Raw genomic sequence first — 18275 nt, 5'->3', positions numbered from 1 at the left:
TTTTATCTCCGGTTTGTTTTATCAATTTGAATGATCCTTTGGAGCCAACGCTTGTCCTCTTCATAAAATTCTTTAAGCTTAATATAATTGATCGGTGAGGAAATTGTACCAAACTTTAGTTTTCTGTACTAAGAAATGTTCCCCGAGTCAGTTCTGCTTCTGATTCAGACCAATACAAATTTTTTGTTTTTCTGAGAATACAGCTGGAAAATCTAGATTAAAGTAGAAATTGAATTCAGAAAGATCAACTCACATCTTTGGCATCTGTTGAACTATTGAGTGTTTGAGCCTTAGTCTTATTCCTGGATAGTCAAACTCACCCAACTTCTTTCTCTTTAAAATTCTTCTCTAATCTGGTCTCATCCGTAGTTTACGTCCTTCCTCTGTACCCCTAAGCTGGAAAGCAAGGCAATATGCTGCCGCCAAGGCCTCTCTGGTAAACTTCAACTCCAAGTGCCAGTGGTGGTGACAAATCAGTGACGGAATTCAGAAACATGTGGGATAAATACAGAGGATCCCCAAATAGAAAGAGGATGAAAGCAAAGCAAAACTTAAATGACCTGCACACTTTAAACAAGACACAGAGCAGCAGGTACCACTCTGGCTGCTTTGTGGGGCAGACTGGATGGACCATACAGGTCTTTATCTGTCATCATTTACTATGTTACTGTGTAACGCTCAGCGTTTCTCACACTTCAACCTTTGTGGCAACACTTGTTTCATATTTATCTCTAGAGCCTTTTTTCCTCTGTAAAGTGTCCCATTCAACTCCTAGGGCAAATTTTACTAAAATGTCTGAGTAGTTACCATTCTTTACCCTTCTTTGGGTTATTGCTTGCAAAGTACAGGTTTCTGTTCTCTTCGTACATAAGGTTTCTGTGCTAGATTGCAATCGCTTGGAAATTTAAGAAGGGAACTGCTATATTGAAAAGGGCACTGGACTACAGCCACTACACATTCAAAATCTGATCTGTATTCTTCCTGACCTGCAATAGAAGTCTGCCTTTTTAGTGAGAAACCTTGATTTCTTTTAGCTCATAGCTGGTTGACAGCATAGCTTTAAAATTGTCTTGTTTTCATAGCCTTGCAGTTTTCTCTCCATAGAATGGTAACGACAGATGTGCTTATGAAGGAGAGTGAGACTTATTACATGGAGGGAGAAAGGAGCAGATCACTCACAGCTCAAATTCTTTCTTTCTTTCTTTCTTTCTTTCTTTCTTTCTTGCAGTCCAGTTGCAGTGTTTCATACTCTTTCCTTCATCAGGGTTCCCTAATCCTTGCCTATTAGAAATGCCACAATTAATTCAGCCAAGTCACTCACACGGCATCAGGGACTATCTTGCTGTATCATGTACCTATGAATGCTCAGTCTAGATCATGTCTGTTATCTGAATGTTCTACTGTGCTGTTATAATAACACATGTATCTTATTATTACTATTACTATAATTTACATTTTCCCGTTTCAAAGCTTATCCCACTGTTTTAACTGTCTTTTACACTGGCATTTGGTGACATCACTATAGTCATACTGTTACTATAATATAAGCTGCCTATGTCATGCTGCACCTGTTGCAGATCACCTTGGGTGAATCTCTTTAAAAGGGCAGTTAATACATTTTAATCAATAAGTAAATAAATCACATTCCTTCCAGGAATCAGTGTTCAATGTTTCATTTACTATTTACAGTCATTTTCATTCATTTTCTTCTTACTTCCTCCTCTCCCTGCACTATTTGCTATGTCAGCTCTTTTTCCGACTACAAATCCTGGTGTGATCAAGCCTCACATATCACACAGTTGAGACTTAAGAGCCCTTCCTTCTGTTAGTAATGTCAGTAATGGAAGTTTGGCCTGACTTCAGGTTTCTACTGCTTCTTTTTTCCAGTAAAGTGCCTTAGTCTAGCTCAAATACAAAATGGATGGCTTTTCTTCACTGCACTTGTTGATTGACACCTGAGACATTCCCTTCCACTACTAGTTAACTTTAGTCATTTCTTATTCCTGCGGATTTTCCAGGGAAGCTTCCGCTCAGAATCAGCCTCCTCAGGAGAAACCCAACCACAGTCATTCAACACTGCCAGCACAGAGGAGTGATAACAAGTGGCAACATGGCGGAAAAATATGTTTCTGTTGTCTGGGTCACATAAGGATTTGATTTTAGCAGTTGCCACTCTAACGCTGCTTTGCTTCTTGTAATCCTCTGAGCTGAATTTTATATGCTTAGTGTTGCTGCTTTATTGGGAACCACAGCTGAACATAAACTCTGTCAAAAGTGTTCATAAGACGATTTACATCAGGTCTACTGGTTAGCACTGCGTAGTTTTCAAGTGACAGGTACTGGGGGTGAAGTAGCCCCTTTGAAGATTAGCACTCATTTTCCAGGGCCAGGTAGTGGTCAGCAGAGAATTGTATTGGAAGTGTTTGCCTCAAGAGGCTGTTGCAGAGTTTAAAATAGTTCAGGCCCTGAAGGGGAGAAGGGGAACAGGAAACTTATTGTTGGCTTTGTGTTGGGATGAGACATGAGAATGAAAATATTTCAGGTGGGGAGAAAGGAAGAGAAAATAAGAGTAACTTATAACTCTGTTTTTTGTACCAGTGACCAAATGTGAGGGGCCTACTAAGTTCAAGTGCCGCAGTGGGGAATGCATCTCTTACGACCAAGTGTGTGATGAGAAGAAAGATTGCAATGACTGGTCCGACGAGCCCCTCAAAGAATGTCGTAAGTGAACTTTCTGAATGTATTGTTACGTTCATGTCTTCCCAGGTGGCTGGGGTTCACTCTGAAACTCTGTGCCAGTGAGAAAATGCTCCTGCCACCACACTTGGTGCTCGGATTTGGTTTACTGCTATCCTCCAGCTGTAGGAAATCTACTTGAACATTTTTCCTCCTTCAGCTTCCTAGATGAGCTCAGTAAATGTTCAAACATACCACAAAGGGGCTTTTATGTTTTTGCTTTGACATGCCTCACCACATTTTGACTAAAGTACAGAGGGGCACCAAGGTTGAGCTGCTGGTCACTGGCAGGGTGGTCCGCTAACTCTTTGTTCATCCACATTTCTCCCTTTACTAGGTGAAAATGAGTGTCTGAAGAACAATGGGGACTGCTCTCACATTTGCAATGACCTAAAGATTGGTTTTCAGTGTCTCTGCCCCGAGGGCTTCCGACTGGTAAACCAGAAAAGATGTGAAGGTAAATCTTGGAAGGATTTTCTTTTTCAGATGTTTAAAACCTTAAACACCAATAAGGGTGCATCAGTTTTACTGTTTTTCCTGCTGACTCTTGACATTGTTGTCTTTCTGTATGATAGACATTGATGAATGTGAGAACTCCGATACCTGTAGCCAGATCTGTGTGAACTTGGAAGGAAGCTATAAATGCGAATGCAATGATGGATACCAGATTGATCCTATGACTAGAACCTGCAAAGCGATTGGTGAGTTGGAGCCAGTAATTGGGTCTCAGAACAAGATCCAAGCACAGGGGTCCTGTGTTTGTGTTTCTCACACCAAGTAACATGAGATGAGTGCCAAGCCCTGAGGCTTCTGGCAACTGGGAATACCAGGTGTGGATCATAATTGTCACTTGTTTATTTATTTTAATTTAATATAGCATGCCAAATGTACATCTCAAAGTTGATATAATGTTACACTGCCAACATTACAAAGGCTTGTAGCACCTGCTGAAAAAACACTTGCAGTCTGCGAAAGAGAGGGTGGGGGGAAGACGAGGAGCCACACAAATTTAGATGAATTTTCAATCAGAATCCAGCCAGCTAGCTTCTGACTGAAAGTTTTTCTAAAGTTATCCTTTAAATGATTGTATAATAGTTACTGATCTGCTTGCTGAAGATTTAGCCAACTAAAACCCCTCAAACCAAACATACATCGCTTCCTCATTCCCTAAAACTCTGATGCCACCACCTTCTCTGTTCTCCCACCAAGCTCTGTGGACCACTAGACTTAGGCCTGTTTATAATTTGCGTGTTCCCACCAATTACTCTGACCTCATCCTCCCCAGACTGCTCTTTACACAGTCTAGGAATTAACAAACTCCATAATCAGAAGGACTTGCTGGGATATAAGAAGATAGTTTACTCCTCAGCGACCCTCCAGACCGGTCAAGACGCGTGGGTTATGTCCTCCTACCAGCAGAGGGAGACTGAGAAAACACTAAGCTTTTGAAGCCTGTATATATAACCTGTGCAGAACCTCCACTAGCCAGTATTTTCTCAGTCTCAGCAGAGGTAGCAGTTGACAGCCTGTGCAGTCTCCAAGAGTCTGGTGAGGTAGTGAGTCATTGGGTCGTAGGATTTTTTCCTTCCAAACTTTATTCTGTTGCAGTACCCTGTACGTGTGTGTAAAAAAAAAAAAAAAAAAAAAAAAAGTGCTTTGGGGCCCTGGGTCCGGTGGGGCCCAGTTTTTTCCCCCTGAGGTGTTACACCTATGTTTGGGTCCCTCCCCCTGTGCTGCTCTCTATTTCTGTTTGCTTGGCAACTTTGTGCCTCGGCTGCTTTCTCAGTATTGTAGCCTTGAGTGCCTTACAATTTCCAGCTGCCAGAGTTGGAGTACTGTGCCTTTAAGGGCATTTATTTCTTTATTTTCAGCGGACCGAACGGGGGTTTCGATTCCTTGCTGGAATGAGGCAGCAGCGCTTTCTTCAGTGCTTTTGCAGTGTGAGTGAGTTTTTGGTTTGGCGCGTTTGTGGAACAGCTTTTCCCTTCCCTCGTGGTTTATGGCGGCCCAGCTCCTCCGATGTCGCGCGTGCTCGTGGCGAGGGGTAGAGGCGCCGGGCGCTTAGTGTAAGCTTTGCGGTGCGCCTATAAAGGTGGCTGCGGCTCCCCCCGACTTGACCTCGGAGGGATCGATGGTGTTGGGAGTCTCCGGGTCAGCGGGAGCGTAGGCAGGGCCGCTGTCAGCGGGAACAGTTTCTGCAGGAATGGCCGCCATCTTGAGTCCGACGCGACCCATGGAGCCAGCTGTTCTTGGGCCTGCGGCCTCTGTTTTTGGCACAAAAGGGCCTAATGACGGTCCAGGAATGGTGGGCTTTCCTCCAGATTTTGTCTGGACGCGGTATCAGGCCTGGAGATCGGGACCCCCCCCCCCCCAATTGGAAGAGAGGGCTGTTTCCGTCTTGGCTGAGAGACCGCGGTTAGAGTGGTCAGAGGACAGGCATTGTTTTTCTCCTGTAGCTGCAGAAGCTGCGCTTAGTGATCTGGGGGAGTCAGATGGAATTGACGGCTCTCAGGAGCAGGATTGTTGGATTCCTGGAGAGGATCCTTCAGTAGTGCGGATTTTCCATAGAGATGAGCTGTCAGAACTCATAGATCGGGTGTCGTCCACCCTTCAGTTTGGTCCTGAGGTGGCTTTGGGGGAAACTGGCCAGATCCATTGGTGAAGGGCATTCAGCGTCAGGCGTGATCCTTCCCTATGAACAAGGATCTCCGGGAGATGATTTGTCAGGAATGGGATTTGCCGTGTAAGGTGGCAAAGGCAATGGCGAGGCTTTATCCCCTCCCTCACGAAGATAGGGATTCCTTTAAGGCTCCCACGATAGATGCAGTAGTGACGGCAGTAATTATAGCTACGGCTATCCCGGTTGATGGAGGAACGGCCCTCCGTGATCCTCAGGATAGGAGGTTGGGATCTTTTCTCAAGCGTAGTTTTGTTTTGTCGGCTCTAGCCCTGCAGGCCTCGGTTTGTGGGGGTCTGGTAGCTCGGGTATGTTTTCGTTGGGCCGAGAAGCTCCTGGATGATTCGGTAGATGTTGGTTCTTCTGGGGGTCAGGAGTTAGCCAACTTGGACATGGGTTCATCCTTTTTGTCTGAGGCATTTTATGATTTGTTACTTCAGACAAAAATATGGCTATGGTTGTGGGAGTGCGTAGGGCCCTCGGTTTACAAGGTTGGGTCGCGGATGCAGCTTCTAAGGCTAAGTTGTGTTCTCTGCCACTTAAGGGAGCTATGCTCTTTGGAGAAGATTTGGACAAGTTAGTGTGAGGTCTTAGTGATACCAAGGTTCTATGGCTCCAGATTTTCGGTTCAAGGCAGGGGCCAGAACTAGTTCCTCTCGGGGACGGTTTAGGGAGGCTCAGCGGTATAGGCCGGGCAGATCGAGTGGGACCTACCCCTAGCTGTCTGTTCGTCTGTCCAATTTAGATTGTAAGCTCTGTTGAGCAGGGACTGTCTTTTCATGTTAATTTGTACAGCGCTGCGTAAGTCTAGTAGCGCTATAGAAATGTTTAATAGTAGTAGTAGTAGTAGTAGGACCTCTAGGGGTCGGTTTTTCCAGCGCACACAGTTCTTTCGTGAGAGTCGTCGCGGAGGGCGTGGCTTTTCCGCGGGAGGTTAGTATTCAGGCCGCAATTCCCAATGAAGGTGTGCGGGCTCAGGCTCTGGTGCATGTTGGGGCTCGGCTGAGTCTGTTTACCAGAGCTGGGCCCAAATCAGGTCAGATCAGTGGGTTCTTGAGGTGTTTCGAGGCGGATATGAGCTGGAATTCGAAAGCTGTTCTCCCGCAGTGTTTCTGGAATCCCTCTGTCGGTCTTGGAGCAAGAGGGCAGCAGTGAGGGACACTCTGCGGTGGCTGCTCGCGTTGGGAGCTGTGGTTCCTGTTCCTTCAGATCAGCAACGCTCGGGGTGCTATTTGATCTATTTTGTGGTCCACAAGAAAGAGGACACTTTTCATCCCATTTTAGATCTCAAAAGGGTTAATGCGGCACTCAAGGTGCCCTCTTTCCGGATGGAGACGTTGCAGTCGGTCACTGGTGCGGTCCGGAAAGGAGAGTTTTTCACTTCCCTGGATTTGACGGAAGCTTATCTTCACTTTCCTTCGTGCGGCCTTTTGGTTCCAAGTTGCAGGGTCCAATTCGTCGGTTCCTTGCAGAGAAGGCGCCGACGGCCCGTACTTATCGTCAGGTCCTGGGCCTGATGGCGGCGACCATAGAGGTAGTCGTGGGCCAGGGCGCACATGCGTCAGGTACAGTCAGCTCTGCTCAGTCGTTGGTCCCCTCTGTCGCAGGACTTGGAGATGTGTTTTCCGCACTGGTGGCTCAACCCGCGCAATTTGGGAAAAGGAATGCCGTTGGAGTCCCCACAGGGGCTGGTAATGGTCACGGATGCCAGTCTGCAAGGTTGGGGGGCACATTGTCTCGGTCAGGTAGCTCAAGGCTGGTGGTCTCAGGCAGAAGCAGAGTGGTCCATCAACTGGCTGGAAACTCGGGCCATTTGGGTGGCGCTCCAGGCCTTGCCGTTGGTAGTTCGCCACAAGGCAGTCCGAGTGCTCTGCGACAACGCCATGGCAGTAGCGTATGTCAACCGTCAAGGGGGGACAAAGAGCCTTGGCGGCGCAGTTGAACTCATCTTCAGGCTCTCTTGGCAGCGCATGTGGCCGGGGTAGGTCACATAGATGCAGATTATCGCAGCAGGCACACTCTAGATCCCAGAGAGTGATCTTTTCTTCAGTCAGTCTTCCAGCGAGTTGTGTCGGTCTGGGGACTTTCGGTGATAGATCTTAGGGCAACGGCTCGCTATGCGCAAGTTCAGAGATTTTTTCAGTCGCTGAAGAGACCCTCGAGCGGAGGGAATCAACGCTCTTCTGTTGCCTTGGCCTCGGGAGTGGCTGTATGTGTTTCCTCCGTGGCTGTTAGTCGGTCGAGTAATATAGCGCATTGAACATCAGTCCGGTCGGGTGATCCTGGTGGCTCCGGATTGGCAGCGTCGACTATGGTACAGAGACCTGGTGCGGTTGGCAGGGGCGGCAGCCCTGCCTTCGTTGGGATCAGTTCTGTGTCAAGGCCCGATAATCATGCCGGATCCAGCTCGGTTTTCGCTTACGGCTTGGCTCTTGAGCGGCACAAGTTGAAGAAGGGGCTTTCGTCCAGTGGCTTTGCTACGATGTTGAGTTCCCGTAGACGATCCACTTCCTTGGCGTATGTCCGGGTTTGGAGAATCTTTAAGCACTGGTGTGAAGACCATCGAGTTCGGCCGTTTCGCTCTTCGGTGGCGGAAGTTTTGGAATTTTTGCATGATGGTGTTGATAGGGGTCTGGCCTTGTCTACACTGAAGGTTCAGGTGGCAGCTTTGTCATGTTTTCGTGGGAAGCTTCAGTGAAAGTCCTTCACTTCTGTGCCTGAGGTAGTGCGTTTTTTGAAGGGTGTTAAGTTGCTGCGTCCGCCTCAGTGACGGATGGTGCCTCTGTGGGATTTGAAGCTAGTTTTGATCAGGCCTCCGTTTGGGCCTCTGGTATCGGCATCTTGTAAGGATTTATCTTTAAAGACGGTCTTGTTGGTGGCGATTACTTCAGCACGGAGGGTTTCAGAGCTTCAGGCTTTGTCTTGTAGGGAACCATTTTTGTCCTTTCTGAGGGAAAGGTTTCGTTGCGGACGGTGCTTTCCTTTTTTGCCCAAGGTGGTTCTGAGTTCCATGTTAATCAGGTCATCTCTCTGCCAGTGTTGGGTGATATGGCTGGAGATTTGGAGCAGCGTGGTATTGCCAAGCTGGATGTCAGGAGAGTTTTGAGTTGTTATCTCTCTGGAACTCAGGACTTCAGAGCCTCTGACTGTTTGTTCGTTCTTCATGGTGGCCCAAAGAAGGGTGCAGCGGCTCCTAAGTTGACCATAGCACGGTGGTTGAAGGAGGCGGTTGCATCTGCTTACTTGAAGGGTCCTGTGGTGCCTAGGGGCTGGTCTGCTCATTCCACTAGGGGAATGGCAGCCTCATGGGCGGAGAATAGTATGATTTCTCCGTTAGATATTTGTCGGGCTGCGGTTTGGTTTTCGTTGCATTCCTGTGTGAGGCATTATAGGATTCCTGTGCATGCAAAGGACGAGGTGCGCTTTGGGGCAGCAGTTTTGACCTCTGGCCTTAGTAGGTCCCTCCCGTAAGTTAGTTACTGCTCTGGTACGTCCCACGCATCTTGACCGGTCTGGAGGGTCGCTGAGGAAGGTGAAATTAGATCTTACCTGCTAATTTTCTTTCCTCTAGACCCTCCAGACCGGTCAAGAGCCCGCCCTGTCTGTATTGGAGGCCAGGAGGTGTGTTTGTTGGATAATTCTTGGCAGCTGTAGATTGTTGTTTCTCTAATTGCAGACTCTGTTTATTTCTGTTTTGTGATAGGAGTCTGGGACAGGTGGGGCTCTTCTTTGATAGTCCACCTGTAGAAGCCCAACTGTTTTATCAAAGGCAAAGGAACATGTTTCCGTAAGAGCAAGCGGAAGATGTTTCTTGTTTTTGCAGTTTACTGTGACCACATACAGGGTTGCTAGTTGTTGTTAGTGTTTTTTGTTTCTCTGCTTTGTCAGGGTTATACTGGCTAGTGGAGGTTCTGCACAGGTTATATATACAGGCTTCAAAAGCTTAGTGTTTTCTCAGTCTCCCTCTGCTGGTAGGAGGACATAACCCACGCGTCTTGACCGGTCTGGAGGGTCTAGAGGAAAGAAAATTAGCAGGTAAGATCTAATTTCACCTTACAATCTCACCAATAGCAGTACAAGCAAATCAGGTATTCATATGGTTGAGCAGCAGTTCACGACACGTCTGTCACCCGCCTTCTCTTGTAGCCTTCCTTCTGATTTAATACCCCTCAGACTGGTCATTATATACCATTTTGACTCCATTGGTTCCAATGGACCCTAGCTTTATCACCAGGGTTCTTGGCTTGACTTCACATGTTATCAAGCTCTAAGTATAAACAAGATATGCTCAGAGCGCATCTTGTGAGATGACTCCACATGTTCCCCAAACCTTCCCCTAGCCCCCTCCTTTGGATGTTCTCACCCGGGGTGCAGCTGACCCAGTACTATCTCTACATAACCATAACAATCTTGCTCATGATGTCTTGTAGGTGCCAGTCTCCTTATTGTTTACAGAGTAGATTTCCCCCACCCTCTGTCAGCTCTCAATTACCTTCTTTTCAGCACTTGCTACAGTGAAATGTAACTGTGTCAAAGGTGATCTCTGATTCTTACAGGCCTAGCTCTTAGCCTGAGCCCTGAGCCATTGACCTGTATTTCAAGCAAGTGACAGTATATTTCTTCATAAGTTAGCAAGCTAATGAAATCTAGCTGGCTAAGACTTTACTGAAAGGGTGAATGAACCGCAATGTGACTGTGCCTGTTTGTGTAAATCTCTCAGGCACCATACCATACCTTTTTTTCACCAACCGGCATGAGGTGAGGAAGATGACTCTGGATCGCAGCGAGTACACCAGCCTGATTCCACACCTGAAAAAAGTGGTGGCGCTAGACATGGAAATTGCCAGCAACAAGATCTATTGGGCCGATCTGTCACAGAAAAAGATCTACAGGTAAACAACACACTGCTAATCTGACTGCACCGGGATCTCTTGTGCCAGCTTTGCTTTGCCGTGAAGGCTTTAAGAGCACTCTAGATGGTTCTTTGTTGCCAATTCCTTGTGTTCATGGATCCTTTAATTAGGTTCTAAGATGCTGGAACTGTTTGCTTTCTTATTTATTGGCTGAGAGCACATAGCTGTGCAGACTCCCAGGATTCATCGTAGACACAGCTTTGTTTGTCGGCTGTTCACACTTTCTGAAAAGTAGCTAAACTAGCTAAACTAATTCAGTTTGAAACCATTGGAAGCACAAAGTGCTAAAATAAGTTTGCCAACTAGGACTTCTAGGGAACACACAGAGTAAACTCTCAAGTACTTTAGAATAGATTCTGATTTCCAGCGCTTTTAGGGAGCAAGGTTATTTTGGAGCCCTATCCATAGCTTGATGTTCTTCTCTTTGATCTGTTCTTGGGCCTCACAGTGCTCTAATGGATAAGGCGGACAACTTCTCCCACCATGCCACTGTGATTGGCAGTGAGATCCAGGCTCCTGATGGGATCGCTGTGGACTGGATCCATGGGAACATCTACTGGACCGATTCTGTCTTCAGCACCATTTCGGTTGCCAACACAAAGGGTTCCAAGAGGAAGACCCTGTTTAAGGAGGGCCTGGCAAAGCCACGTGCTATTGTGGTGGATCCTGCTCACGGGTATGTATTTCTAAAGCTGTGGGTAAGAATAAGAGCCAAGGGAGAGATTTAAAGATCTGCTTTCTGCTGGTTAAGAGTCTTTAGGCTTCCCCAGAAAACAAGCCTTATTTTCTTCTCCTCCTCCTCTTGCTAGCTTCATGTACTGGACTGACTGGGGTCTTCCTCCTAAGATCGAGAAGGGAGGGCTGAATGGTGTGGACCGCTACCCATTGGTGAAAGACGGCATTGAGTGGCCCAATGGCATTACTCTAGGTGAGTTCCTTCCTATGTCACAGTATTGCTCACCAAGCAGAGCTTCAGGACTGGACTGAAGTAGACAGAAAGCCAGCACTGTGTTTTTGCATTGCTCCTTGGAATACACCCCATATTCTAGCAACTTTCTTTCCCCTGAATCTCATGGCAATTTTCTCTTTCTCCCTGTTAGACTACCTCAACCAGCGTCTGTACTGGGTGGACTCCAAGTTGCATACTATTTCCAGCATTGATGTAAATGGGGGTAACCGAAGAATGGTGATAGCGGACAAGGAGAACCTAGCACATCCCTTTGCCATCACTGTCTTTGAGGTGGGTCTCGCTGCTTCTGCCTATTTTCTGGTAATGATAGGAACTCTCCTGATTTTCTTAGTCAGTGCTTAATTCTGCGCCAAGATATCAAATCCAGTCACGAATAACAAAGAGTTAAGTTTATAACTAGGTCAAGCTGTGCAATTAACCCCCCCCCCCAAAAAAAAAAAATCCACTGTTTCTTGGTCTCAAGCATTTCACAGAAACTTGATATAAGTTTGCATTTGTTTAAAAACGTGCCTAAATGTTTGGGTTATATGGGGTGATCCAGATATTCCTGACTCACTAAACCTTTGCTGGGTGCAGAATTTTCGGTTTTGAGAAAATTGCTGGTATTTCAGTTTCCAATCATACAGAAACGCCAAATGGTTAGAAGCTAGAACTGAGATTGAAGCATCCCTATGTTCAGTTCCAATTCCATCTCTGTCATTTAACATGATGCCACCTGTACGACAATGATTTATTTGCTCTTTATTTGGACAGTTCCCCTGGAATTCTTATGATATTACAGGCCGTAAACAGTGCCCTAAAGTACTTTATTCAAATTTGCAACAAACTAGAGGAAAGAAAACCCGCAAGTCAGCAGTTCCCTTTGTTTCACTATTTGCGTTTTCTCTTTGAGATGTTTGCTAGTGTTTTTTCCTAGTACAACCTCGGCTAAAGCCTAATGGGGTGACTTGGTCTTTTCTTCACAGGACAAGGTGTTCTGGACGGATATGGAAAATGAAGCTATTTTCAGTGTGAACCGGCTGACAGGAAATGATGTTGTTCGGGTGGCTGAAGACTTAATGTCTCCTGAGGACATTGTTCTGTATCACAACCTGAGACAGCCTACAGGTAAAGATCTGGAGTGCTACCTGCTGTTAGTCTTCAGCTAGCTAGTTTTGGGAGCACTATATACATTGTCCTTCTCTTTATTTTCCCTTACTAATTCCACTTTGCACAGCCTGTTTCCAGTTTCCTTGGTGAATTTTTATTTGGGGTTTTTCTCTCTTGACTACGTAGGTGTGAACTGGTGCAATACGGACAGCGTTCCTAATGGTGGTTGTGAATATCTCTGTCTGCCAGCTCCCCAGATCACCCCTCACTCTCCAAAATACACCTGTTCATGTCCTGATGGAATGCATCTGGCACTGGACATGAGAAACTGTACCAAAGGTAGGAGTCTGCCTGCCATCTAAACACCTCCATTACCCCAAACCTGTAGTTCTGCCGATCACATCTGAAAGTTTTTATAGTTAAAAGTGTGCATACAATTTCAAAGATCACTAGATTTATTTTGTATAGTACTGTCGGAAAAAGCGTCAGTTTGATTTTTGAACTGCTCTTGTGACTGGTTGGCATGTCAGAAAGCTGTCACAGATGGAAATATATTTATTGTTTATGGTTCCTCTGTCTAGATCCTCCTTCCCAAAGCACTGCCACCATGGCCACTAAGACTTTGACCAAACCAGCTAGGACTACAGCACTGGAGCATACAGTTAGAATGACCACTACTACAACAACCATGACCTCTATCACATTCAAAAGGAGGACCACGCACATGCCTTCCACCACTAGCACAGCACCAAGTAAACAGACAAAAGGAGTCCCGACGCTCACCACACCGGGCATGATCACGCTTTCCCAGCAAGGTATGCAAAAGATTATCATCTTCCTCTCTGAAAGTCTTGGGTATTCTGAAAGTGTTTGGCTTACAGCTTACTGGGCAGAGACTACACTTCCTCCATAAGAAATCTCAGCTCAGACATAGTTAAAAAGAACAAAGTTGCACGTGTCAGGTTAAGCCTACTAACGTTTTCTGTTTTTTTTTAACAGCTCGGAATGGTATTGCCGCAGAGACCGAGAAGGAAAATGGTCACACAGTCCTGTCTATAGTTCTACCACTAGGTATGTAGATGATTTAGGAATCAACAAATAGAGCCATGCAGTTCAATTTCTGTTTTGATGTGCTCTGTTTTCTTTCCTGGGATATGAATGCTAAAAGCATTAAAGGTGAGCTGTTTCTTTGCTCCTTTGCAGTTATACTTTGCTTTATCGCCTTTGGTGCATTTTTGCTATGGAGGAACTGGCGGTTGAAGAACACCAACAGCATAAACTTTGATAACCCAGTGTACCAGAAGACCACGGAAGATGAGATCCACATCTGCAGGAATCAGGACGGATACACTTACCCATCGGTAAGCAGCCTGTTCTGGAGACAGCTAGATAAACCAAAACCTTCTTACATGTACTGAGCTGCCTGGTTCTCCTCTGCCCCTCCAGCTACGGATTTTGTGAAGTCAGACTATTCCGTATGGAATGGCAACCTCTGGAGCTTGGTGATCATTTGATTACTTACAATAAAACTAAGCAGGTGGCCAAAATCTGCTTTTATAGTTGCATTCAGCTGTTGAATTATTACTTGGGTGTAAAGTAGATTGAGGTCAAGAACCTTTCAGGATGCTGACAGCCCAGAGGTCAATAGCTAATTTTGTCACTTGTTTTTCAAGGGAGTCCACTAAACCTACAGAGATTTCTGTCACCTTGGTGCAGTATTGAGGATAACCGTAGCAGGCAGTATGTCTGTTTAATAGTCAGTTTTACTTAAAAGATGGGACGGCTGGAGAGGTGGAAAGAACCAGTGTAGCCATTATTTGGTGTCCTGACTTTCAAGGGGACCCTCTCTGATACCAATATCATTTATATAGAGAAGAACAGAGAAATCCCCATGTGTCCTGCTAGGAAACCTAGAGGAATCGCTGCTCATGCACAATTTTTTGTCTGACTGTAAAGCTAAAAATTTGGAACAAGAATTAATTTCTCCTTTTTTGGCATCTTCTTTCTACAGAGACAGATGATAAGCCTGGAAGATGACATTCTATGAACAGCCACTGCCACTGTGAAGTGCCTCTGAACCACTGTTGCTGCTTACTCTGGGGAGAAGAAAACACAGACTACATTTTTTTATTATATTCTTGATTCTCTTAAATGTGCAACAGAACCATCCAAGCTGTAGTCCACTGTCTTTTCTGAAGAACTTGACAGACACCTCTTTTTTAATTTTTATTTTTCAAGAAAATGAGCCATACTCAGTTGGACGAAATCTCAGGCCATGCAAGTGACAACAGGATTTTTGTGTGTGTGTATGCTTTCTATTTATTGTGACAGTTTGTTTAAAAGAATATGAAGACATCCTTTTCTTTTTCTATGAACTATTTTGTCAAGCTTGGTGCCATATTTTCATCCCCAGTCTTTGGGGAAAGGGGAATTCCTTTCACGTGAAGGAGAACGGAAGGCATATGTGCTTCTCTGGATGTAAGACTGGAAATCCTGGAGAACCTCGGGGAAAAGGGGCCTTTTTGCCATCTGTATCCCTGGTGCTGCTTGAACAAGACTGATCTTGGTGGGGAGCAGAGAAAAAGTCCCTGGAAGAGAACTGGTGCAATGTATTAATTAGTGGCAGTGATTAATCCTCAGGACTAAGATGTGTTCACCCAGTTGGCCTTGTCTGGATGGCACGTAAGAAGTTATAACATGAAGAAACCTGGAAACAATAGAGATGGCAGATCACGGAAAGAGGAACAGACTGTTTCTCTTGTGTGCACTCAGAGACATGCATATGTGGGACTTTTTAGTCTGAATAGCTTCTTCTCCCTCCCCATGCACTTTTCATTATTCTGTTCAGGGTTGTATATTTGTAAATGATAAATTTTGCACAATTTTTGTTTTGGGCAGGGGGTTACTTTCTGTAAATATACTTAGGTAGAAGAGTAGGAGGGGTGGGAGGAAGGAATCTCACTTGTAAAGATTTTTCTGGAATATATTTTATGTACAGGTTATCAATTGTCTACAGACAGGGGCTGGGGAGAGAGACTGTCTCCTTTTGATATGTATATTTTTTTTCCTTTATAAATCTGCTTTGCGGGTTGTTTTTCCCCTAGTTAAACCTTATTGCAACCTTTCCAAGTTTATATTGGTGGGAGGTGGGTCATAAGTAAGGAAAGAATGACTTCTTTTAGTTAAATATCTACACTTCTGCAGAATCACCTCTAGGAAATTACTACAGCTTTTTTTAGTTGGCATCTTTGCTCCTCAAATTGTTACTTCCTTGCAACAAGCAGGAGAAGGCTAAGACCATAGCACTATAGGTAGCGAAAGACACCCAGGGCCCAGCTAGTTTCCTTATCAGAGCCTGTGACTTCTTCCTTACAGTTTTTGAAGGGTGTAAATATATTGTCATTCATTCTGGTGTTGTACAGCTCTTTATTTTGCACACCATTTTGCCTTATTTCTTTTTCTGTCTGTACATTTTGTTTTGAAATTTTGTTCAGAATAATATATGATTTATTTATTTCATAAGAGTTGAGTTTTGTTATCTTTTCCCTCATTTTCATTCAGAACCCAGTTGGAAGAATTTGCACTAGTGGGTGTCCAGTGCTGTAATCACTGAGCACTCTGACATGCATTGCATATGGCTCATGTAATCTTTCTGTAATTGCATTAGACTAATATTCATACAAGTCTTATTCAAACTCTTTATCATATACTTTCTGCTCTTTTGATCATGTATTTGCAATTTACTGGGATGAATTCAGTTCTCTGTATGTTGCAAACTTGCTGTCATCTTGTAACTTTTGATTTTCTGCATTTCATCTCACTGATAATGTCCTCTATGGTGAGTGCTTATCATTTTGTCATCTCCTTATTTGCGGCAAGGGGAAGCAAGGCAGAATAGAAGTCTAGGAGGCAGATGACACGGAACCATAAATGTTGCACTGAGTGTAGCCCCTACTCTTTCATTACCCACATTATTCATTAACAGAGCAGCCTATGCTGTTATCAGTCTGCACCCAGGAGGCTGGATGCTTGCACGGATGATAATGGGAATTTAAGGAAATGCAAAAAAATATTCAGCCTGCTCACAGGGGCTGAACCAAACTTTGCATAAATTTGCCTCCTCCATGGAAGATTAAGGAATAATTTTTAGTATAGCAGTAAGTCTTCCTGACTGAGACATTTCAACCTGTGTGCGTGTCTGTATCTTTGTGAGCCTTCAGGGCTGTCCTGTGCTGGGACTCTGCTCCACACCAAAAAAAGGTTAATGACCTCCTCTATCGTACATGCACAGAGATCAGGATTCAAACTATGTGATTTTGGCAACAGTGGTCAAAACTCAAAACGTAACTGGAATTCTGAGAAAACACCCATCCTAAAGCATTCACAAAACCAAAGTTTTGATATCATTTTGCTATTATATAAAAGCAAAGATCAGGTGTACAATAATTCCCCAGCATGTTTTTTGGATTGAACTATAAAAGAGAAAGGAGCCAAGCTCATATGAAGGCCGCCTGCTATCCATAGAGAAATCACTTCTGTAATCATACTTTGTCTCCAAAATCATCTGACGTTGCTTGCGACCTTTAGGAGCAAAAGCACAAAGAATTCCTACATGAAGGAACATGATTTCTAGCAGTGCAATAGCAGGTTTTCATATCTACAAGGTTTACAAGACACTTTCTTGAGTCAAACATATCAAATGAGACAAAAAAGAAAAAAAAAGAACTGTGCAGAAATGAATATAATCAGATACTGGTGGATGCTTTTTTGAAATGGCCTTAAATCATATCAGAAGATGCTTTGCTCTGATACCAATAGTACAGTGTGAATGAAAGGCTTAGCGTGAAGCTGCAGTTTAAAGGTTTGGGGTTCGCTGATGTGCTGAGAATCGAGAGGTTGGGCAGGAGCAGTCAGAAACCTGCTTTTTCTGAGACAACTAAGCCACTTTGCCCCTTATTTTGGGGGTCTAGTGTATGAGAGAGGGTTGTTTTTTTTTTCTCTCTCTATGGGTATAAAATAGGAGAAACTAGTTAGCCCCATAGCCTTTTAACAGCATTTTCCATTTCAGAGACTACAGTAAAATTGACTAAGATGGGAATGGAGGGCTGCAGGGTGGTGGGAGAGAGGGGCAGTGTTGGGTCTTCTTTGCTACAAGCAGAATACTTGAGGATTGTTTAGAAACTTTTACAAATCATCTAAAATGTTAGTTACGAAGGAGAAGTGGCTCTCTACTCTGCTGATTTTCCTCTCAATTTTCTTAGTCAAAAGACAAGGGCCTACTGAAAAGTATAGAGATTTTAAATATCAAAAAACACACTAGGCCCGTTGTGCTAAGCCTTTTCTCACAAGTGGGGGAAACGAGCCTTCAGTGTCTTTAAGTTGACCACATCTCACCTTTTAGGTTCTTCCTGAGATGATGCTGACTCTTGCAAGTTTACAGTAAGAAATTATTTTTCTAATACAATGGTGCTAAGCGGTCTTTTTGTATGCCTTGTTAATGTCGGGAAACTATTCTGTTGATCAAAAATCTCATTAGTTTATTTTTCTTCTGTTGTTTGTGTCAATTTGAACTTCAAAAAGAAAAAAAATTGATTCTACCTCTGTTACTCATGTAATCTGTCTCTTTGCAAGCTTTTGCTGGGGTTTAGCATCTCTCCCACTTTAGGAGAGCATAGCAGATAATAGCTATGTGCTCTCTCAAACTGCCTTCCACTGAGCTCTTCCTGCACCGTGAGAGTGCGAAAGAGCGTGCTTTAAAGTGACACGATCTAAAATTGCACTGTTTTTATTATGTTAATTGTGTGTGATAGATAAAATAAATTTTTAATGCACCAAAGATGTTAATGCTGTTTTTTGGCCTGTAACTTGTTTTCTACATCCACTGCATGTG

The 18275-nt window shown here is 44.5% G+C and overlaps 1 protein-coding gene across 1 annotated transcript in view; it reads left to right on the top strand.

Moving 5' to 3' along the window:
• LDLR (low density lipoprotein receptor) overlaps positions 1 to 17110 on the top strand; it is a 31133-nt gene extending 14023 nt beyond the window's left edge. Inside the window, exons 6-18 of the mRNA XM_030197014.1 lie at positions 2599 to 2721; positions 3074 to 3193; positions 3312 to 3437; positions 10134 to 10305; positions 10775 to 11002; positions 11136 to 11254; positions 11427 to 11566; positions 12262 to 12403; positions 12572 to 12724; positions 12967 to 13200; positions 13385 to 13456; positions 13589 to 13746; positions 14397 to 17110. Of these exons, the coding sequence (XP_030052874.1) occupies positions 2599 to 2721; positions 3074 to 3193; positions 3312 to 3437; positions 10134 to 10305; positions 10775 to 11002; positions 11136 to 11254; positions 11427 to 11566; positions 12262 to 12403; positions 12572 to 12724; positions 12967 to 13200; positions 13385 to 13456; positions 13589 to 13746; positions 14397 to 14432 (1823 nt within the window). The 3' untranslated portion in view covers positions 14433 to 17110. The remainder of the gene's footprint in view (positions 1 to 2598; positions 2722 to 3073; positions 3194 to 3311; positions 3438 to 10133; positions 10306 to 10774; positions 11003 to 11135; positions 11255 to 11426; positions 11567 to 12261; positions 12404 to 12571; positions 12725 to 12966; positions 13201 to 13384; positions 13457 to 13588; positions 13747 to 14396) is intronic.
• Positions 17111 to 18275: the final 1165 nt, after the last annotated feature.

Source organism: Microcaecilia unicolor, chromosome 3 (assembly GCF_901765095.1).
Source record: "Microcaecilia unicolor chromosome 3, aMicUni1.1, whole genome shotgun sequence".
Lineage (NCBI taxonomy): Eukaryota > Metazoa > Chordata > Amphibia > Gymnophiona > Siphonopidae > Microcaecilia > Microcaecilia unicolor.
Note: the sequence above shows the minus strand (reverse complement) of the source record. Positions and strands in the feature narration are given on the sequence as shown.